The 23185-nt window shown below is 29.6% G+C and overlaps 2 protein-coding genes across 4 annotated transcripts in view; both read right to left on the bottom strand.

Moving 5' to 3' along the window:
* Nucleotides 1-1258: 1258 nt before the first annotated feature.
* The window catches only part of LOC111625203, a 77604-nt gene continuing 55677 nt past the window's right edge, over nt 1259-23185 (bottom strand). For 2 of the 3 annotated variants that reach the window (XM_023368284.1, XM_023368286.1), the window contains 8 exons: nt 12329-12559; nt 7767-7976; nt 5296-5409; nt 4858-5215; nt 4056-4788; nt 3888-3989; nt 2227-3796; nt 1259-1842 (listed from right to left, as the gene is read on the bottom strand). In XM_023368284.1, the coding sequence (XP_023224052.1) occupies nt 1427-1842; nt 2227-3796; nt 3888-3989; nt 4056-4788; nt 4858-5215; nt 5296-5409; nt 7767-7976; nt 12329-12559 (3734 nt within the window). In that variant the 3' untranslated portion in view covers nt 1259-1426. The remainder of the gene's footprint in view (nt 1843-2226; nt 3797-3887; nt 3990-4055; nt 4789-4857; nt 5216-5295; nt 5410-7766; nt 7977-12328; nt 12560-23185) is intronic. The other variant, XM_023368285.1, reaches the window with a different exon arrangement.
* On the bottom strand, nt 11229-11897 carry LOC111625205. The gene is made up of 2 exons (XM_023368289.1): nt 11446-11897; nt 11229-11379 (listed from the first exon to the last, which is right to left on the bottom strand). Exons 1-2 carry the CDS (start codon nt 11860-11862, stop codon nt 11245-11247), a joined length of 552 nt encoding a protein of 183 aa, XP_023224057.1. The 5' UTR covers nt 11863-11897; the 3' UTR covers nt 11229-11244.

Raw genomic sequence — 23185 nt, 5'->3', positions numbered from 1 at the left:
TATTATTATACAGAAATTAAATGAAAATTCTTTTTTTTAGGGGAGAAAAAGAAAAAAAAAAAATGTGAACTCTTCTTGATCCGGAAGACAACATTCCAATTAACAACACGAGACAATTTCCTACTACACATTTTTCTGTACAACGAATATTCACATCAATTCTATCATTTATTATTTTTTTTCTTCCAATTTTATGAATTATTCTCTTATTTTTTTCTCTAAATTTAAGTACATTATTAATTAATTTTTCATTTTATTTTAAAGATTTTTAATTAAAGAAGTTTAATACAAGATTTCTGAAGAAGGATATTGCACAAAAATATTTCTTGATATGTTATTTTTTTTTTTTAGATATGACATTTTTATTTTTCTTAAATTAATTTTTTAAACATTTTTTTTGAATTATTATTGCATTATTTATTTATTTACAAGTATTTCTTCCTCTTTTTTTTTCTATTCTAGAATTTATTAAAGAAGTACCAGTGCTTCCTAATCAATGATTCGAGTACCAATCCATGTGCCATTAGTGAGACCCCCCAAAAAAATGCCATTTTCACTTAAAAATTTAATAACTGTGTACTCGTGGGTAGTTTTTTTTTCTTGAGCCAAGAATCTATTTTTTTTTTTGCATAAATTTTGGATGGAAATTACTTTTTTTTTTTTATCAAAGCCTAAGGGGTGGAAAGCATCTTAATCCTATGGCACTTTTCTGGTATTTTTTTTTGGGTACCTTTTAGACAAAAATTAGGAACTACTGGCATATATTTATATATTTTATTAATAAAACATTTTATTTTAAAATAAAAAATACTCTTCGCGTGTGTCAAAAAGGACAACTCTCTTATGAAATTGTTGTTGTTGCTGCTGCTGCTGGTGTTGTTGTTGTTGTTGTTAAAATAAAACTACAATTTTTACAATATAGAAAGTACAAGATATACAAAACAACACATTAATATTTTCTTTTAAATATATATTTCAAAATCAGTAAATTTGTAAAATATTTAAAATAATTTATTTATTTTTTTTTATGTTATAAAGATTTATTCAATGCAAAGCTTCATTTTAACTGTTTGATGTGGGAAATTTTTTGTGTTTTTCTTAAATTATTTTACTAAAATTTTGCATAAATCTATGGTACTTGAGCGTAGATAATTAGAACAAAATTATAATCTTATATGATCTATACATCGCGACAAAATTTGATTTCCTATTCTGGAAACTGTACAACTATACAAGACCTCATACATAATATACAAAGTGTTTTTTTTTTCTTTTATAACTTAAATAATTATATCTTTTTTTTACGAAGAGAAAATAAATTTTAGAAATGAGAAAACTATTTTTTTTTTTATGATTTTACTTGACTTGTGTCGTAGCACTATCCATTTTCTCTTATACCTGAGCTTAAATTATTTTGGTCCCTCTTTCAACTATCATCAACTTCATTCTTCTCCTCTTCTCTTTGTTGATTTCTATATGCTCCTACTTTCTTAGCTGCTGCTGTTGCTACTACATCTATAACAGCGTATTGTACAGCTGAAACGTTTGTTTCTGTATCCTGATTGCTCTTATCACTATTAACTCCTAATCTTTCAGCACTATCGTATTCTCTACCTGCTCTTGGTTTTAATACGTTTGTAGATTTGTGGGTTACTGAACAGATTTCTTCGCTTCTAACGTAGTCGCTGCTGCTACCACTACTCGTGCTACTTCTTGAGCAAAGGGATAGAGTCTCTATGTAGTCACTCATATCCGATGACGAGCTACTGGTGTTAACGGTTTTAGGTTCTAGCAGCAGGTGGTTATCGGGTGATGCTGCAGGATGTATCAGACGTCTGTATTCTAGAAGAGGAAGAGAAAAAGTAGATTTATATAAGGTAAAATGCTTATAGAATTTTAAAATTTCTATAAATTTAGAGAATATAATGTGTAAGGTTTTAGATATGTGAGTGTTGTGTGTACGTGTAAATCTTTTATGGAATATTTTTCTTGTTTTTAGCTAATTTATCACTATTAAATCTACGTTATCCTGTAAAAACCTCGCTACTTTTTCTCCTCCAAATGAAGAATGCTAGAATTTTTATTAAAGAAATAAAGAAATTCTAACTTTCTTATTGAAATTTCTAAAAAACAATTTATAACAATGTTCCTCCTTAAACTTGTTTATCTCCAAAGGAAAACGTTAAATTTACCTTTATCTAAGGAGTAAACAATTAAATTTCTTACCACCAGCTCTACACTTGCCATCATTCTTTTGTTTCTGACATTTTCGTTCACTCTTCTTCTCAGCATCCGGTTTACTTTTTCTGAGTGATGTCGCAATTTCCGGCTTTGCAAGGCTGTGTTTCCGGGGCAGAGAGTTGTGTATACTGACAATATGTGAGTTATTGATAGGGGATATAGAAACTGCAGAACTTCTAGGAAGGCTAGTAGAAAATCCAGAGTCAGAAGGGCTAGCAATACTGCTTACTTCAGCGGACGGTTTGCAGGGAACACTCGAAGACCTTTTTATAGAAGTTCCAAGACAACCGAAGTCACAATCGACTTTATATTTTATATCGTCAAAATCTCTAGACAGTTCCTCATCAGAAAATAAGTTCTCTTCGTGTTTTAAACAATCTGCAGATCGATGATAAAGGGCTCTATGCAAACTCTCCAGAGAATCATTGTTTGGTGTCGATGGTACTGAAGAGGGTGGCGTGATCTCGTTTGCACTGAAAGACTTTTCTTTGGATCTTAGTGTGAATTTTGAGAAAAGTGAGGTCTTCCTGCTGCTATATCTTGGACAGGAACTAGGAGAACCCGGGCATTCATCAGTTTCGGAACCATCATTAAGACCATTTTCATTACGCGTATCTGCAGAGTTGGATCTCTTTCTCATCAGCATCTTTTTCTTTAATTCACTTAAAGAATTTGATCTAGACGATCTCAAATCTTGTTCCTTCATCCTTGGTGTCAGCTCTTGTTCGTAATTTTTACTTTGACATGGAAGAAGATATGGCATAAAAGGACGGAGAGAAAGGCTGGTAGAATCCGATCTTTCTACTTCACTAGCTCTCTTCTCTTCTTCGCTTATGTCACTGTCTTCCACACACGAAAGAGATTGTTGGGATTTTGTAGAGTATACAGGCTGCATCACCATATAATTATCATCCCTCTGTAGTTTTTCTTCTTCTTCAGCTACTGGAAATGACATTAACTCGTAAACGCTCCCTGTAAATTCGTAATTTTTACCCTTTCTTAACTGACTTGGTGACATTTTGAGTGTTTTCTGATTCTTAACTAGTTCTGAATGGACACATGAATCTTCAGACAACTTCGCTAGAACGCAATTAACATTCTCATAATAAGGCAAAGTCTCGATAAATTGAAGATTAGCATAATTTGACTGCTCCTGAATAGAATTAGTAAAATCTAAATTAACATAATTTGGATTAGAAGGATTCTTCTCTTCTTTAGGATGAGTTTCTTCACCATTGTGCATGGCACAAGTTTCACTAATAAATTCTAGCTTAGGAGGTTCTCTACAAACTGCTTGCGTTTGTTTAGACATGGAGGATTCCGAATCCGATCGAACAAATCCGTGATCCAGAAGAGAAAGATGCTCATCACCCGCATCCTTCCTCCAACAGGGGACTAAATTACCTGCCCACCACATTACACGTTGACACGTACACACTTGACTGATTGCAGTATGCATTTGAAAGTTATCTGTTCCGTTTTTGTTGCAGGTACACAATACAGTTTTGCATATCTCGTTATCTTGGTGGTGCCCATTCATCTGTAAACAATGCTCCTGTAGGGAGAATGGATGAAAATGTAACTAAAGATTAGAAAGAGTTGGATATTGTTTATTATCCAGAGAAGAGATTAAAATGTGCTTTTACCTGTAACTTTTTAGGTACATCATACTCTTCCTTTGGCGTCATATCAGTCATTTTGTTACGCTCTAATGTTGCATCTCCGTTCTCTAGCGGAAGTTGTTTATCCTTAAAGGAACGTTTAATTTAATTAAACAGTAGAATTAAATAGAAATATACTAATTAGATACTTACTTTTAAATAAATATTGGCTATTGCAGAACGAGGAACAGAGTAATGCCCATTTGAAGTTAGATTTCTTCGACATGTACAAGGTAGCATAGCCTGAACTTCTCGTTTGCTAGGAAGGGTGCCACAGATGCGAGAAGCGTGCTTAGGCGAAGAAGAAGGCGAACCTGTTGAACTACCACTGCCACTACTGGCTTCTTTCTGAAGATTGGGCATTGTTCTAGTCCAGCACGTGCATGGATAACTCATGCCATGAACTTTTGGGATATCAGCATTGAAACGACACGTACATGCTGGAAAATTTTCCTGATTGGGGGTTTTAATAGCGGAACCGAGTAATCGTTTATGATCCTCATCTAAAGAACTGCCTCTAATAATCCTGGGAGGACTCCTGGATATGTTATGACCGTTAATATGATGCATACTTCGTGGCCTATCGTAAAGAGTGTCAATACAACTTCTAGGAACTGAGTATTCGGAACTACTTCCACTGCTGGTACCACTACTCTGGGAGCTTTGCGAACACAAAGAACTTCTATCAGGTGGGGACTTAACAGATGTTCGAAAAACTCCTTTCCTTCCGTGTACAGCTACTTCACTGGATGGTGAAACGATTGTTAAGTCCATAGTCCAGTGGGGTGCAAAGACGTTCCCGTTTGTTTGCCTCAGTTCGGGACCATTTCTCATTCCTTCCTTCATACAATATCGCCCTCCACATTTACTACAATGGCTGAAGGACCTGACAAGATTGGAAGAATTTTAATATTTAAAAGATTATACGTAATCTTCTATATTAAAAGCAACTTACCAAGTGCTCTGACTATCGCACGGACAACCACTAATATTTCTCATGCTGGAATTTACAGAAGCTAACTGTTGTTGATCTTGAAAATCACTTATTGTGGGTAAGTCGGGTAATTCGGTTGCGGGTGTTCCTGCCCATCGATAATAAGAACATGAAGGCCAATGATAATGTATATGACAGTTCGATTTACTGTTACATATATCTTCACCCATACCGTCTATCCGGAAACTATCAGAAAATGCATCACAAGTGCTCCCATCTGAACCCGAACTTAGTAATGGTTTACTCGATTCCGTGCTGCATTTATCAGAATCTCTCCCATGAGATTTTGGTAGGAAAGACATGCGAGTTGCAGGATCAACTAAGATAAAAAAAAACTCTTTAAATTTTTTAAAATATTTTTTTTTGTTTTTTATATTTTTTTTCTTCTGAAAAATTTACCTGAATGTTTTCTAGAATATTTTCTTCTACCGTGAAGTTTCCCTCTTGATGCAAGATCCACGGATTGTGCCAGTTCCTCCGCCTGATTCGTAAGCAAGATATGGATACCTTCTCCTAAAATTTGGAATTTTTTTTAAGTCAAAGTGTTCTGTATCAAGACAATTAGAGAATTTTACAATACAGTAATCTATCAATCATCCTCTATAGTTTAGAAAAAGAAAACTACTCTAAGTAAGAACGTAATTTGATATTTATAAGAGGGATATGATCACGCAATCATTCAATTTTTAAATTCTACAAGATAGAACTCCGTCCATTACATTATATGGCTTAAGAAGTATCCAATAAGTGAACATAATTTGATATTTACAAGAAGATCGGCGCTGCTTTTGACTATTTAGTAGCCCGTTCAAGGTGTTTTATGCAAAAGAAAAAAAATTGATAAAATCAACAAAAATAAACTACATAAAGCTTAAAATATCAACAAAATCATGTTAAATTACATAGAAAACATCAAGTTTACGAGGAAAAGTAATCATAAATCATCCGCAAAGATGTAATTTTGGATGCAGTTTTTTTTTTCTTTTTAAATTAAGAATATTATATATAAAAATTGTTTACGTTTTAATAATATTTTTAAAGATATATTTTATAAATTTTGTTGTAGGAAATTCAACTTTTTAAATCGTTCAACGAAAAAAATAAATAAATAAGTAAAAAAACAAATCATAAAGTAGTGCTGTCAGTAAATATTTTATAAAGATACAAGTGGATATCATATAGATTTTCCGATATCTAAACTGTCAAGACACGCTGTTCGGAGTTTGTTTTATAAGATACAAAGGCATCTTTAAAGATACTCTATCATAACCATTGTCAGTTGGGTAAATATTAATAGTAACGTAACCCAAAATCAACACACACGACTTTCCTTTATAATGGCTAGCATTAAAGAAATCACGTTTTTTGATAGCTAAGAAATATATACACATATAAAAAGATAAATTTGGACAAGAAAAAAATATTTATTCTATAAATTGTAACTTCTAAAAAAAAAAATTCCAATAAAATATATGGCTTTTTCTATAGAGAAAAATATATTATTATTATTTTTTTTTTTTTTTATAAGCTCCAAACTTTATGCCCATTTTTATATAAAGAATTTCTTCGTATTTATGCTTGTTTTTATAAGTTTCAATTAATTAAATTGTATTGCTAAAGGTTTATATAAACAGTTATGTACTGTACATATAGGAATTCTAAGAACTTTTTGGATATGGTATAATTATTATTGGATATAATTAAACTAGAGAGGTGTATAGGAATTTATAGGCGTATAGGAATTCTAAGAACTTTTTGCCAATTATATAGGAAATTATAAACAGTTTATATAAGCAGTTATGTAGGAATTCTAAGCATTTTCTAGACGGTTATATACAATAGAAGATTCTAAACACTTTCTGAGAAGTGATAGAGGAATTATAAGCATTTTTTAGGCAGTTAAACAGAAGATTTTAAACAATTTCTAAACAGTGATATATACCTTTTCTATTCAGTTACATACAGTAGAAGATTTTAAATAATTTCCTAACAGTTATAATCACTTTCTAAGCAGCTACATAATACTTTCTACCTAAACATTTAGGAATGTCCAAACAAAAAAGTATATGAAAACTTAATTTTAAAAAAAATCTGTAGAAAATTGCTTAAAATTTAATTCTTTTAAAAGTAGAATAATTTAATTTATTTATATACAAACAATATTTCAACTACAAAGTCTGAATTAATTAAGAAAAGTGAAATAAAGATAACTTCGTATATTAAAATAATATATATAGGCCTATATATAATTCAATAATTAAATATAATTTAGCAAGAGTTATATATGATTCACAATAGACCTCTCCAGTTTAATTATATCCAATATTAATTATACATATATCCAGTTTAACTCGATTTATATCTTCGTGCAAATTATATCCATTTTACTAGATTTAAACCCCCGAGAAATTATAACCAGTTAAACTAAATTATATCCTATAGTAATTATACAGTTAATTATATATAATATCTAGTTTAAATATATTTATATCCAATAATTAGTATTTGACAAAATCTCAACACTTCATAACCAAATCGAGTCATAATCAATTGAAGTTATTAACATAATATAGCTTTAAAAGCAAGAAGTTGTTTATTCTCTTGTGTTTAAATTACATAAACTTGAGAGTAAATAAAGAAAATACACGTGTAGAAGAAATTCGTATATAACCTCAGCTTAGAAACTACTTAGAAATTCATGTACAGTTAGCCAAAATGACCGTATAAACTCCTATACAACTGGCAAAAGTTCTTATACAAACTGCTTGGAAACTTTCGAGAAGAACTTACAATTTTATTTAAAATGTAAGCAATTTAAAATTAAAATAATAAACTTAAACAATTACATTAAAACTCAAGATTAAATTTACCTTTGCCACATCTAGATCCACCTTCGAAACAATATTTTCCATCTACCACACCAAATCTTCTTAATTCTTTGATGGGCCAAGTACCAAGAAGACGTGGAGGAACCCCAGCTGTTAAGCAAAATTTATAATCTTGTAAGTGTAATCTTGCAGGGCCACTTGCCAATTTTCCTTTAGCTGGAGCATGGGCTATTTGTACCAAAAATTGCTGTTCTGTAAAAAAAAAAAAAAAACAATTAAAGATATTTTATGCTAAATAAATTGAAAATTTTACCTTATTTTAAAATTGTTTACAGCACATAAAACTCTTAGAAAATTTATAATTATCAAAATTTCGTTGAGTTTATTCAATTGAATAATTTAATAGGATTTTAATTTAGCGTAACTTTAATCCATATATTTATTTAACAAACGTGATCATAAGCCAGATACACGAGAGCTTTCGAGCAAATTTTCATGCATAATGCGTTGTTATGCATATTTATAACATTACATAAATGTTATCCCAACTTCTAAACTTTGTAAATTCCTATAATAATCGATATTAGGGCCTGAAAGAGTGAAACGAGACTCGACCAGTTACGTATGTGGAGAATTACCACTTACCCATTTATAAAAAGAAAATACGTATCATTTCCATAAATAAAATATAAAATTTTTGAAGGTTCTGTGTCCTATAACAATCCATACCAGTCAGAATTGGGGACCCTTTCAGATTATTCATTAAAAGAAACTATTTTATATCAATTTCTGATTAGGTTTTTTACACAGAAGATTAAAATTTCGGGCCCTTGTGTCATATTACAATCGTTACTAGGGCCTTTAAAAAGAAATAATACCTGTCACAAATATAGAAGTACTATCAAAATTTAAATCTCATTCTATATAAAATATAAAATGTTGGGTTTCTCTTTGTCTAGGGCCAGGCCCAAACCGCCCTTTTGGCACATCACTCTACGTAGAAACGATTTCTACTATAATATTTTTTCTACTTTCTTTTTTGTAATCTGGGAAAGGTCATAGACATATCATATAAGTGTAATCTCAAAGGGATCATCTATCAAGAGTATGAATTGCAGGCTACAGTTACTCTACTAAAACGATAAAGTTGTAGATACGGAATAAGTCATTTATATATATATATATATATATAAGAAGTACAGGGATATAATAGATGGATAAATTATTCGTTTAGAATAAATTAAAAGACGTACAGTACACGATACTATAATTCTATCCACCCCACGATTCTCACCTCTTTTCAACTAAATGCTTTAAATTTCACTATCCTAATTTTTCATTCGTGAAAATCATTAATCATTTTAGATACAAGAAACATAATTCTAACTCGCTACATTCGTTTTGTAAGTATTTATAAACATTCCTGTGTGTAGTTTAGTATGAAACATGCGTTGTGTTATTCATAAATTTCCACGGAAGGATGGCTGTTTAAAATGATGTTTCCACTTTAATTATGAATTCCATACAACCGAGTTCTTTCAGAGAATTAAAATGAATCGATCCAACAACAACCGTAATCATTTTAAAGTTTAAAAATTTTTAAAATATTTTCTAAAACAATTCTTTATAATGAAAAAAAATCTAACAATAAAGCAATCAGCTTATAAAAGTGAAATTTGATTTATATAAGGTAAAATGCTTATAGAATTTTAAAATTTCTATAAATTTAGAGAATATAATGTGTAAGGTTTTAGATATGTGAGTGTTGTGTGTACGTGTAAATCTTTTATGGAATATTTTTCTTGTTTTTAGCTAATTTATCATCATTANTTTTTATTTATTTAATGTTGTGCATTTCAAGGTTAAAATGAATCACTTTCAATTTTTATTTATTTAATTTTATACGTTTGAAGGTTAAAATGAATCACTTACATTTTGAAATTAGCATTTTTTACATTTAATGACAATTAAATTGAAATAATTACAATTAAGATAAAAAATTATAGTTTACAGAATTAAAATGATTACTTTTTAAACTTCAAAAGGTAAAAAAAAATTATTAAAAAGTATACCTAATTAGTTTAAAAAATATTTTTAAATATCAGTTATTTAATTTCAAATTTATAATTATTGTAAATTACAGATAAACCTGCATATAACGGAACCCCAAGGAATTGAACAACTCTTCCTTAGTAGAGAGGTTTCCGCTCTAAACAGGTTAATTTACGTTACTTTTTTGCAAAAAATTTAAGGGACCGAATTAATTTTCCGTTAATGACAGGTTTTTCGTTATATACAGGTTTGACTGTATTATTATTACGAGTCTAGACTGAAAAAAAAGGGAGCGAGTAAAGGGTGAGCAGATAGGATAAATGACGAATTGTTTTAAAATAATTAATATTAAATATTACAAGTTAAAAAATAATTTCTAATATAGTCGAACCTCTGAACAACGGACATTTCTAAATAACAGCGGGTTGGTTTTCTTTTAATAAAAAAATTTGCGTACAAAATACCCTCCAAACAACGACCACCTGTGAACAATTATCACTTATTGTTCCCGTCAGTGTCCGTTGTTTACAGGTTCGACTGTATTTACATTAAGTAAAGACAACAAAATAATGCTTGTAATATTTTTAAACAATTAAAAACATTGTAAATTTAAAAAATATATATACAGAAAAACCTGTTTAAAACGGAAACTTGCCTAAACGAGACCAGTTTTTTTTTAAACAAGAACACATAGAAATTTACTACATTAATTATAATTATAAAAATATTTTATTACGATGATAAATAATTAAATTATTATACATTTTAACTCATTTTCAGATGTTTTAATGTTAAATTTATCTACTAGATGATACAATCTGAGTATAAAATTTAGTAGAAAACTTAGTGTTAAGTAGGAAAATTTGCAATTAGAAAGTAGTAAATGAAGCTTCTTAATGCAATTTACTTAATGCAGAAAGGGGTTGTTATTTATTTTAATGATTGTGTAAATGGTTGCAAGTGCTACTACTACTCTAGTAACGAAATATTAGCATAATTTGACTGCTCCTGAATAGAATTAGTAAAATCTAAATTAACATAATTTGGATTAGAAGGATTCTTCTCTTCTTTAGGATGAGTTTCTTCACCATTGTGCATGGCACAAGTTTCACTAATAAATTCTAGCTTAGGAGGTTCTCTACAAACTGCTTGCGTTTGTTTAGACATGGAGGATTCCGAATCCGATCGAACAAATCCGTGATCCAGAAGAGAAAGATGCTCATCACCCGCATCCTTCCTCCAACAGGGGACTAAATTACCTGCCCACCACATTACACGTTGACACGTACACACTTGACTGATTGCAGTATGCATTTGAAAGTTATCTGTTCCGTTTTTGTTGCAGGTACACAATACAGTTTTGCATATCTCGTTATCTTGGTGGTGCCCATTCATCTGTAAACAATGCTCCTGTAGGGAGAATGGATGAAAATGTAACTAAAGATTAGAAAGAGTTGGATATTGTTTATTATCCAGAGAAGAGATTAAAATGTGCTTTTACCTGTAACTTTTTAGGTACATCATACTCTTCCTTTGGCGTCATATCAGTCATTTTGTTACGCTCTAATGTTGCATCTCCGTTCTCTAGCGGAAGTTGTTTATCCTTAAAGGAACGTTTAATTTAATTAAACAGTAGAATTAAATAGAAATATACTAATTAGATACTTACTTTTAAATAAATATTGGCTATTGCAGAACGAGGAACAGAGTAATGCCCATTTGAAGTTAGATTTCTTCGACATGTACAAGGTAGCATAGCCTGAACTTCTCGTTTGCTAGGAAGGGTGCCACAGATGCGAGAAGCGTGCTTAGGCGAAGAAGAAGGCGAACCTGTTGAACTACCACTGCCACTACTGGCTTCTTTCTGAAGATTGGGCATTGTTCTAGTCCAGCACGTGCATGGATAACTCATGCCATGAACTTTTGGGATATCAGCATTGAAACGACACGTACATGCTGGAAAATTTTCCTGATTGGGGGTTTTAATAGCGGAACCGAGTAATCGTTTATGATCCTCATCTAAAGAACTGCCTCTAATAATCCTGGGAGGACTCCTGGATATGTTATGACCGTTAATATGATGCATACTTCGTGGCCTATCGTAAAGAGTGTCAATACAACTTCTAGGAACNTGATCAATTTCGACTTAAATATGATCAATTTCGAGTTAAACGTGATCAATTTCGACTTAAATATGATCAATTTCGAGTTAAACGTGATCAATTTCGACTTAATTGCAATTAAAAAATGTCGATTGTAATGAAAATGATTATTTTTAAGTTTGAAACGTACAAAATTAAGAAAATACGATAAATTTACGAATTAAAATGTAAAAATTGCATAAAAGATATTATTTTCAATGTAAAAAAAAATTTAATTAATTGGAATATTTTGTAAATTTATAAATAAAAATGATTTTAAAAAAAATTAGCATAATTTTAAAATACAAATTTATATAAATATATATAGAGTTTATGAGAAATTTTACATATTTTTATATAATAAATTGGATTTTTATGTGTTGTTGATAGAACATAGATGTAGAGACTTACCTTCAACTAAATTAGTTCGAATTTTCACCTGCCACTGAATAAGTAATTCCCTAGAATCGAAGGCAAGTACAACTACAACTTCAGTACAGATGAGAGCTAAGGTGTTGCTCTCTTTATCCAATGTGAATCCTGTCTCCATTCCTAGAAATCCTTCGAGAGAAAGTGAAGCTTTGGTGGGCCCATTCTTGCACCTGTCTTTGCTATCACGATACAATTGTAGATGGAGGCAATCTAAAGATTAAATTAAATTTTGTTCCATTAAATAATTAAATGAGAAAATTTAAAGTAAGATGAGATGATAATAATGTTTAATTAAATAGTTTTGACTTTAATTCATTTATATTTTCCCTACGTGGATTGGTCGATAGTACTTCAATTACGTAATAATGAAGTTAAGGATACGACACGTAGGGGTATTACATAACAATGCTTCTATAGTAGTAATAATAATAGCCATACTTCTATAGTAACAATATGCAATGGATATTCAATAATTAAACAATGATTTCGAATGAAAATTGAACAATTTTATGTATAAATAATTCATGAAAGTGATTATTAACGAGTGGTGCCACCCATGTGGTGCATTAATTTTTACTTAAAGCCATGTACGATTCCAAACTGTTGGTTGACATCACGGAAAAGAATTATTAAAGCCCACTAATGATCTTTTTGGTGGTATTAACCTCATAATATTCCATAAAACATTTACGGTATGTGCAACCATGCTGCTGTATCGATTTCTAACCATGTTTTTTATCCTCCCTTTACCAAAGAACGTTAGTTTTTTTTAAAACTAAAATGTAAGGTTTTTTCAAATGTTTGTACTTGTAACATTTCTAATGCTTCTCGTGGGGTGTTGCTGATGATAGTGATCAGTATATAATGTTGCTATAGTAACACCTGAAAGTTTTAAGAGGGATCGAGTGTTGAGATTTTCTAGCAAATATAATTAGAATGATACTGAAACTATGGAGTTTAGCAGTTGTATTAATATTAAATCGGTATGTTGAATGTTAAAGAATCAATATATAATAAAAATGTTACTATAGTAACAATTGAAACTTATAGGGGGGATAGAGTATTGAAATTTGTTAGAAAACACAGTAAGAATATTAAAGAATAACAGCTGAATTAATGTAAAAGCAATATATTCAAGCTAGAAGATCGATTTGAATTATAAATAATCATTAAAAAATATTGTTGTTATAGTAACATCTACGATTTTAAGAAGGCAAATTGTTGAAATTCGCTACTAATCATTGATAAAAGTAGCACTGGATTTATGAAATTCAATAGCTAAATTGATATTTAAGAAGTATATTTAAATTTAAAAAAAACAGCCAATAAAAGACAAAATTCTAATGGTAAAATATCAAAAATTTCTGTTAAAATAGTAGCGAAATTAATATTAAACTAGCATATTGATCTTTAAAATGGTTTAAATTTTAAAAATAATTTTAACATATAAAAATCTCTATTTTGAAACGATTACAAATAAATTGACTGCACATCAAAGGGGAATAAAAACAGGATTTTAATGCTCAATCACGTGATATAATTTCCTATTTTAGATAGAAAATACTTTAGAATTACTATAAAGATAAGGATTTTTATTTTATTTTTATTTTTGGAAAAAAAAAATATACTGCAAAAGCTAAAAAAAATTTTCTTTCTCGTTTCCCAAGAGCACAATGCTTTGTCCTTCAAGTAAAGACAGAATGAGATCCAAGTGGAATTTCTTAACTTCTAAACTTCAAAGAGATATTGGATGACTATTTGTGATGTGCTCAACTTCCACACACGTTAAAAAAAAAGTCCAATTCCTCCCAGATCGACTTTTATTTAAGGTGAATTTTTTAGAAAAAAAAATAGTATAAGAAGGATAGAATCTTTCTCTTATCCTCCTCTCTTCTTTCTAAAGGTTATCATTGAGAGAAATATGATATTTAAAATTATTTTCTTATTGTTACTGTAGTTTATTTTCTCAATATCTTTCGTATATATAACACTGCTGCTATAGTAACATGATACTAGACTGTTATCAGATATAACTGAATAGTTCTTATTCTATTTAATTGATTAATTATTTTTAATGTAACTATAATGTACAGTAAACTATATTATATGTTAGCTTATACTATTAAATAATAGTATAAATGCTAGAGTATAGTAGCATTATATCCAGACTAGAGAAAATAAACTATATGTTACTATAATAACAAAATACTTATTTTACTTAATTAAACAGTAATATATACTTTAATCATGTAAAATTGTAGAAGCTAGAGATTAAGGGGTAGTTTTTTTATGCTTTATGTTTGTAGCATCATAAGCAAGTATATATTTACATATTTATTATGCTAATATCATTGTAATGGTACCAACATAATAAACTATGCACATAACTAAACTATGATGAGTATTCACGATATTATCTATATTATAACTGAATAATTTGTGTCATGATCACAGTGTTATTCTGTTTGTAGTTTGCTTATGATGTTATTTATGTATTTTATGTGCTATGCGTGTACTAATTTATGTAATATAACATGCAATTTTTAAGAGTTAATGCTTAAATTAAATTTAAATGCTATAATTATTGATCTGAAGTTATATATATCAACATTGTATGTCATCCTCTTGTTAAAGTATTGATCAGGTACAGGTATAGGTATGTATTAATTATACACTATTATGAAAAGTAAATAGAGTACAGTAAATTATGCTGGTATTAAGGATTTTTATGCCATAAATAACTGTTACAGATCAGTATCACCAGTTTGTAACTTCATAAAATAAAGTGAAGTGAAGAAATGTATAATGCAGTAACAGTAACATTAATTTTCTTTTCCCGAGAGGTTAATAGGAGAATAATTAATAAAAATTACATTTACTTGTAACAATAGTAATAATTAATGCTCTTAGGAACGAGATAGAAGAGTTACAGTAGCAGCATTCGAAAATTTTCTCATTACTGATACTACTACAATAATAAAGCAATCACTCTCAGCTATTAATAACACATTAGAGAGATCCTTGTAGTGGCATAAAATAAACTTTAAAGGTTATCTAGTGCTTTTTTATTAGTGTAGTAGCAGTGATTTACTGCAATGTCAGGGTGGGAGACGTCCGTTTTTTGTCTTAGTTAAGACAGGAAATTCCATTCATATCTTAAAATGCCTTTGACTCGATCGTTTCTTTCTCTAAATACCGACTTAGTTTAAAAACCACTCTAAAAATAGTGGTCCTACTAAACACTGCGATAAAAGTCGCGTGTGAGGTAACATGAAGTAACATACTGAAAATAGTGCTTTTAGTATTATCCTAGTTATTTGAATTTAATGACTTATTTCGATGATTTAAGACCCTTAATGAAGAATGATTCCTTTCTGAATGATAAACAGGAAGATGATATAGGTTTTTAACCTTAAAAGACCCCAAAAGTTGGGTGCTTCTTTACAGTGTGAATGCAGCTTCTGGTGTTGAATGCCTCGCAGCAGGGTGATAAAATGTAGATGCAAGGCAGTAAAAGTAACATATTATAAGGTCTAGAAAGGAGAATCTAGTCTATCTGAACCCTTTAAGGCTCCATTTAGGAATAACTTGGCCCATAAGACTCATAGAAACCACATCAAGTATTTAAAAACAATAAAGGGAGGAGAAGCGAAACGGTATGGTAAACAAAGTGGATATATTTCACAATCGCTATCATGGCAGGCAGTGACTTCTAAAAGCCTTGTTTGCACTACCACAGAGATGGACGATAAGCAGTAACGACACCAGTGCGACTCACCAAAGTCGTCTGTGCCCCATTTGAGCCCCGAGGGTGAGTTTCAGCATCAACGAACTCGAAAGAAAATGCTGCCAACAGGAAAAAAATCAATCAAAGAATTGATAAAGGTTTCAGAAAAATGAAATTCCTAACTTTAAAAAAAAAAGATACGATGAAGGAGTGATTTAGCAAAACTCTTTGCAATTTTCTTACACGTTGCTGGAGTGAAACGCCCTGTAATAAAATGACTCCCTCTTCTTCTTTATTTATTTTATATAGGGGGAGACCGGGGCAAGATCGGCATGTTAAGCTTTACTTAAATTTTGTGTAATAAATACTGCTGTAAACTGAAAAAAAAGCTTTGCATATTGTCTATTGGAATGTTACCTTACTATAGAACTGGTTAAAATCAGTTTGGAAATAAAAATAATTAAAATAATTACAACTTTACAAGAAGAGAGAAATTGACGAAGTTGCCCCGGGTATAGGGGCAAGATCGGCAACTTCTCTCTTTTTGTAAAGTTGTAATTATTTTAATTATTTTTATTAAAGTTGCCCCTGGTATAGGGGCAACAGTAATGGGGCAAGATAGGCACGTATATAAAATTATGTTATTAACAATGTATAAGTTGGAATTCACTATTAAAACAAAGAAATACAAATCCAACACCCATTTAATATTATTACAACGAAATGCAAGTTCAAAGACATATATACATGAATAACAAATGCAAACATGTTTTCATTTATCATCTGTTTGATTTTTATCCTTTGCTTCTAATGTGGCTTTATGTTGCCGATCTTACCCCGCTAGTCATGATTTCGAAACATTAAGTACAACCCTGAGAACAGAATGCCAAGCCACGATCTGGCCACGTGAATAAGTTGAAGTTACATCCTTCTAACAGGAAAAGTAACTTTCGTTATCATGGAATTATAACAAAACCTGCCAATTCAATATAAATGGAAAAAAAATATTATATGGAATTGAACGAAAATGAAAATTTGCTTGATAATTCAACTACGCTTGTTGGAGAACAATAAAAACACTACACTCAACAAGCCACCAATAAAACTCAACTGCCTAACCTATAACCAAAGTCTCCTTTTAATTTGTTTTTTAAAAAAAGCGCTTGACAAACTTGCCCCGCATGCCGAAGTTGCCCCGGTCTCCCCTATATATATATAAATGTTCTTATTCCGTGAATATTTCAAGATGAAAAGTTCCCCCTTTTCTATATCAATACACAAAATCTCTTTTTAATGTTAACGTGTACAACAAACCCCTTTCTTTAAATCCCTTCTGATAACCCCACATCAATATAAACATACAAAACTTCTCCAACTCTATATTAAAACATGGAACTTTCTCCTATATCAACACACAAAAGTCTCCTTCGTTCAATACAAACATAAAAATAGATTTTTTTTTTATAAGAGCATAAAAGTCTTCCTCTTTCTGTATCAACATACAATAACTTCCCTTTCTCGATATTAAAAACTCCAGTTTCCTTTCAACATACCAAAATATTTTTCTATATGAATACATAAATGATCCCTCTTCCATATAACATTATAAATAAAAGTAGAAAAAAATTGTATTTTTATATCAATATACACGAACTTTTAATATTAAAATACATTTTATGTTAACATAGAAATGCTCCTTTCTATGTATATAAAATTTTTTCTTTCTACATGGAACATAGGAAAGCCTTCCTGTCTATATCAATATAAAAAACTTCCCTTTTCTTGTTAGCATGTAAAAATCCTTTCTTTCTACATAATCACAACTCTCTTTCTCCTAAAATAGCTCATTCTATATAAACATAAGTAAACCCTCCCTTTCTATATGAACATAAGTAAACCCTCCCTTTCTATATGAACATAAGTAAACCCTCCCTTTCTATATGAACATAAGTAAACCCTTCCTTTCTATATGAACATAAGTAAACCCTTCCTTTCTATATGAACATAAGTAAACCCTTCCTTTCTATATGAACATAAGTAAACCCTTCCTTTCTATATGAACATAAGTAAACCCTTCCCTTCTATATGAACATAAGTAAACCCTTCCTTTCTATATGAACGTAAGTAAATCATCCTTTCTACTTCAACACAAGAAACCTACTTCTTTCTTAGAAACCTCCTTCTCACATCAATACATAACCTTCCTTTACATCAGCTTATACCAGCATACAAACCCTTTCATCCTACATATAAAACCCTTCCTTTCCGTATCAACGTACGGAAACTCTTCTCTCAATAACAATATAAAAACCCCCTCCTTTCTATATAAACACAACCCTCTTTCCCTTATAAGAACCCTCATTCCTACATCAACTCAGAAACCGTTCTTTTCCATATCAACATACAGAATCCCCTCCTTTTTCTATACTTCAATTTACGTAAAGATCCTCTTTCTATGAGGCGCAAGAAGACATATTTTTTTAATAAGATTTACAATGATAGCGTGTTATTAAAGTAATAAAATTATTTTATGTGTCTTCGATCAAGATTTTAAGAGATATTTCGATAATGAACGACAAGATAATAAGCTCAGATATCAGAAATTTACATCAATAAAATAGCCATAAAATACCAATGAGAAATTTTGATACAAAACTTTGAAGACCTCCGAGCTAAAGAAGAAGAAGAAGAAAACGAAATGTTCCTGTTTTTAATAAGATGTCGATTTTTTTTTTTTTTTAAAGGGGAAAGAAATGTTTCTTTTGAATTTATTCGGAATGTCCTTTTTACAAAGATCGTTGACGAGATATCGAAAATTTTATTTGAAAATAGCTTCTAAAAATTTCCCTTTTTACAAAAAGAAAAAAATCTTAATTGAAAAATACCTTTATTGCATTTTTGGAAAAGTTTATTGCAAGTTTTTTTTAATGTTTTTAAAACGTTTTCCGTATAATTTTATCGTGCTTCTCACTTCTTCAGCTTTCCATTAATAAAATTACGCAGTTTTGTGGTTTTCCTGTTAATAAAACGTTGATAAATTTAACAAATTTACGAAATTATGTGGCATTTCAACAATAAACAGCATTCATCTATTTAATTTTTCTTTTTTTTTTCAAATACTATAACCGTTTCTACTTGTAATCTTTCAGTACAGCTTTCCAACAATATTGTCACTTACACTTTTCTATCAATGTAAAACAATATATCTTATTATTGTTTTCCATTGATATAATTTTAAAGAAAACATTTATGTTTTTAAGATTTATACAAATTTCATACGAGCTATCCATTAATAAAGATTTCCAGCAATAAAGCTTTACATTCCATGATTAAACAATACACTATCGTTGATTAAATAACATCTCTAGTATAGTTTTCCAACAGTAAAAACGATATTCCTGACTATTTTTTACTTAACTACTTTCTACTAATAAAATAATTCATTGTTATACAGCTTTCTATTAATACAACATTCCAACATTCTAGATTTTCAAAAAAAATTAACAATTTTTAGAAATAATTTGATGAAAATTTCCGAAGAGCTTTCCATTAATAAAAGTATTTAAGAATGCATCTTTTAAGGCTTTCCAGCAATAAAGTTTTCGTAATTATAGAGAATTCTAGGAGTAAACAATATTCATTTTTGTTCTTCTTCATTAATATCTTAAATACTGTTTAGTGCAATGATATATATATTCTCATGTATAGCTTTCAATCAATACAGTTGTAAACCTAATTTTTTAAAAATTGTTTATCGCTTTTTTCATGTTTTTCTATTAATAAAACATTGCTTAAGTTTACATTTTTAAAAATAAAATTAACATTTTAAAGATAAGATTCACATGAACTTTTGGTGGGCTTTCCATTAATAAAAAATATTTCTTTGTCGTGATTTCCAACAATAAAACTTGTATTGCAGGAATAAATAACATTCATTTATGTAATTCTTTGTTAGTAAAGTAATAGCTCAAGTAGAGCTTTCCTGTAATAAATAATAAAATATTTTTATGTATAGCTTGCTTTCAATTAAAACAGCAATACATAATTAAGGCTGCAGTAATCAGATAATCCTCTTAGACAATTTTCCACTAAGAGAAATAGTTTTCGCTTATAGCTTTCTATGAACACACTATACTACATATTCTCACATGCAGCTTTCATTAATAACACAGTATAACAGCTATTCATTATCAAATAAACAATACCATTAACAACTTTCCATTAACAAATATCAGCCTTATCTCATAACAAGTAAAATAAAAGTTCATATATAAGTTTTCTGAGACTTAAAACATATTATAACACAGCTTTCCACTAATAACATTCTTTTGTACAGTTTCTTACTAACAATATTTATGCAGCTTTCCACTAATAACATTTTTTTTTCGTACAGCTTTTCACTAAGAACATTTACTCGTTAGAGCTCTCCACTAACAACATTCTTCGCGCGACTGTATTACTGGAAAGCTATACGAGGAGTTTTACTCGGCTTTTAAAACTACAGCAAGCAGCTTTCCACTAATAAGAATATCATACAAGCAGCTTTCCAGCAATAAAACACTTTTATTTTCAGGCTTTCCATTAATAAAAAAAAGAAACGATAATTATTCGCATCAGATGAACTTAAACGTTTCGATAAACAATTTCTTTTTTTATTTTCCTATAAGTTATCAACGTAACAATAAACAATCCAACATTCTTCGAACAATTTCCACAAAACCGCATTAATAAATTCAGTGAAAATGACTGTTAATGAGGACAGATAAGTGTATAAATGTTGGAAAATTATCTTCAAATTACACCTGTTTGCACAGGATAACGACTCGACTCCATTTACATCCAACGGATGCAAAAGTTACGATTTGTAATTAACTAGAAACCATCGTAACTTCCAACCTTTCCTCCACGTACACGCATTTTGCAACGGGATTAACAGATAGATCGTAAAAAAAAATTTTTTTTTCCCAATTTTCCAACATTTTCCAACATCAAAAAACACTTTTCATCTTCTTTATCCGGATAAAAATGATGCAGGAAGTGTTTTTTTTTTTGGGTTAGGAATGAATTCATCAACATTTCTCCTATAATTACTCAGCACGAGAGCCGAGTATTTTAATGAGCTTTCTAGCAAGACATAAACAAATGAAACGTTGTGTGTGTGTGTTTTTTTTATGATTTTTGATGCTTATAAATGGCGAAGATATCTAAAAACACATACTTTCATTTTAATTTCGAGAGATTGAAAGGTATACTCGAACGGATTTAACTGAAGAGAGGGAAGATAATTAAGAATGTTCTTTGCTTAAAACGAAAATCTTAACATAGATTAGCATAATAACTTGTAAATTTTCCTATATTTATTGAATTTTACTACCAATTTTATTATTATATAAGTATGTGAGAGAGGCGAGTAGCACTTTAGTGATGCGAACAAAACTGCTGGAAAGTAGCAGCTTTCTAGCAAAATTTAAACAAAAATAAAGTTATTTAACATATTTTTTTGACATTTTAAAAGTATCTAGATATAAAAAAAATCAATTATTTTAGTTTAAATTTATCTGGATAAATGGAAAAGATGCGAGAGGCTGAAGAGAAAAAAGTCATCTTCAGCCTCTCGCATCTTTCCCATCTCATACGAAAGAGAGTAGCTTGTAAAATTTCGAAATTTTAATATTTTATTGTACGATTACATAAAACAATTGTAAAAATATTCAAATTTTCTAACAGTTTTTGGCATTTTTTAAAATAGTAATTGAAGTTTCTACTCTTATACGATTGCCTAAAAGGAGAGAGAAAAGATTTTAATGATATAGGCAGGTTTACTGGAAAGTCGTAGCTTTCCAGTAAATTGTAAACAAGAAAACTTTATTTATTACGTTTTTCTGATATCTGTAAACAGTGTAGATATAAAAAAACCAAGATTTTTTTTATATTTTTTTAATTTTTAATTTATCTGGAGAGCTGGAAAAGTGTATCACACAACAGGTGCGAGAAGCACAAGAGAAGGAATTATAGAAATAGGAATTTTAAAAGAAGTTGTTGTATAAATTGAAAATCTTAATATTTTATATAGAGAGAAAGCTTTCACTTTTATTGAACTTTTACTTTATTAAAACGAGATGCAGAGAAGAATGTTTTGTTTGTTTGTAAATGGAAAAATGTAACTTGGGATCAACACGATGGAATGAATTTTATTTGATACTAAAGTAAAAAAAAAGAACAAAAATGTAAATTAACTCTAGAAAATTTCTTATTTTTTTAATATAAAATTATTTGTTACTGCTTTTTTCAAAAATTTAAGTTATTAATAATTATTTCTTTGTAATGTTATAATGTATCTGCCTCTTATAATCCTTTATATGCATTCTCATCTGCATCTTCAGCTCGACAATTTATACGATTTTTGGAATAAAATTGATGTAATTGAGAAGTTTTTTTTAATAAAAAAAATGAAATTTTTTAAAATTCGAGTATTTTACTTCATTTTATAAATAAAAATATGGGTTTTTATACTCTCAATTCGTGAAATATTCAAGTTTTATATGCTTAAATCTATCTCCTAATTTTCATTCTATTACTCACAATTTCATACCGTTTATAGAGAATTAAGCCCTATATATACTGTATGTCTGTCAGTATCAACTTCAGCATAAAATCTATAGAATTTAGTGATTAAAAATTTCAAAAATTTGTCCTATTTGTTGCCTTTTATGTATTTTCCTCTAGATAATTCATCGTTTTTAATATATTCACATAAATATAATAATTTTTAATTAAAAAATAAGTTAAATTTGCATTATATCTTGCAGAATTTTGGGTGATGTTATTAGAGAAGAAACGTTGAGGATGCTTTATTATTTTCTTCTGATTTCTTACAGCGATTAATATAGTTTATCGATCAAGTATACCCTCGTAGAGTACGGTTCTGATACAAAATTTTAATATATAAATTAACTACATCCTTCATAAATTATATTAAGAAAATTAAAACTTATGTACAAGTCTCTCTCATCGATTTTTAGGATGTTTCTTTAGCTTTCTCTTTTATTTTTTCTTTCTCCTTTCCTCGTCTTCTTCGTCTTCCTCCTCCAGTTTATCCTCACTCGCTT

Source organism: Centruroides sculpturatus, unplaced genomic scaffold, assembly GCF_000671375.1.
Source record: "Centruroides sculpturatus isolate CEXI.00-Female unplaced genomic scaffold, Cexi_2.0 scaffold456, whole genome shotgun sequence".
NCBI lineage: Eukaryota > Metazoa > Arthropoda > Arachnida > Scorpiones > Buthidae > Centruroides > Centruroides sculpturatus.
Note: the sequence above shows the minus strand (reverse complement) of the source record. Positions and strands in the feature narration are given on the sequence as shown.

Bases quoted from the DNA above. Each gene is read 5' to 3' on its own strand.
- LOC111625205 (XM_023368289.1), bottom strand. From the start codon at position 11,862: ATGCATCATATTAACGGTCATAACATATCCAGGAGTCCTCCCAGGATT. The intron at 11,380-11,445 runs GTAAGTATCTAA...CGTTCCTTTAAG, and splicing joins TAGCCAATATTTATTTAAAA to GATAAACAACTTCCGCTAGA.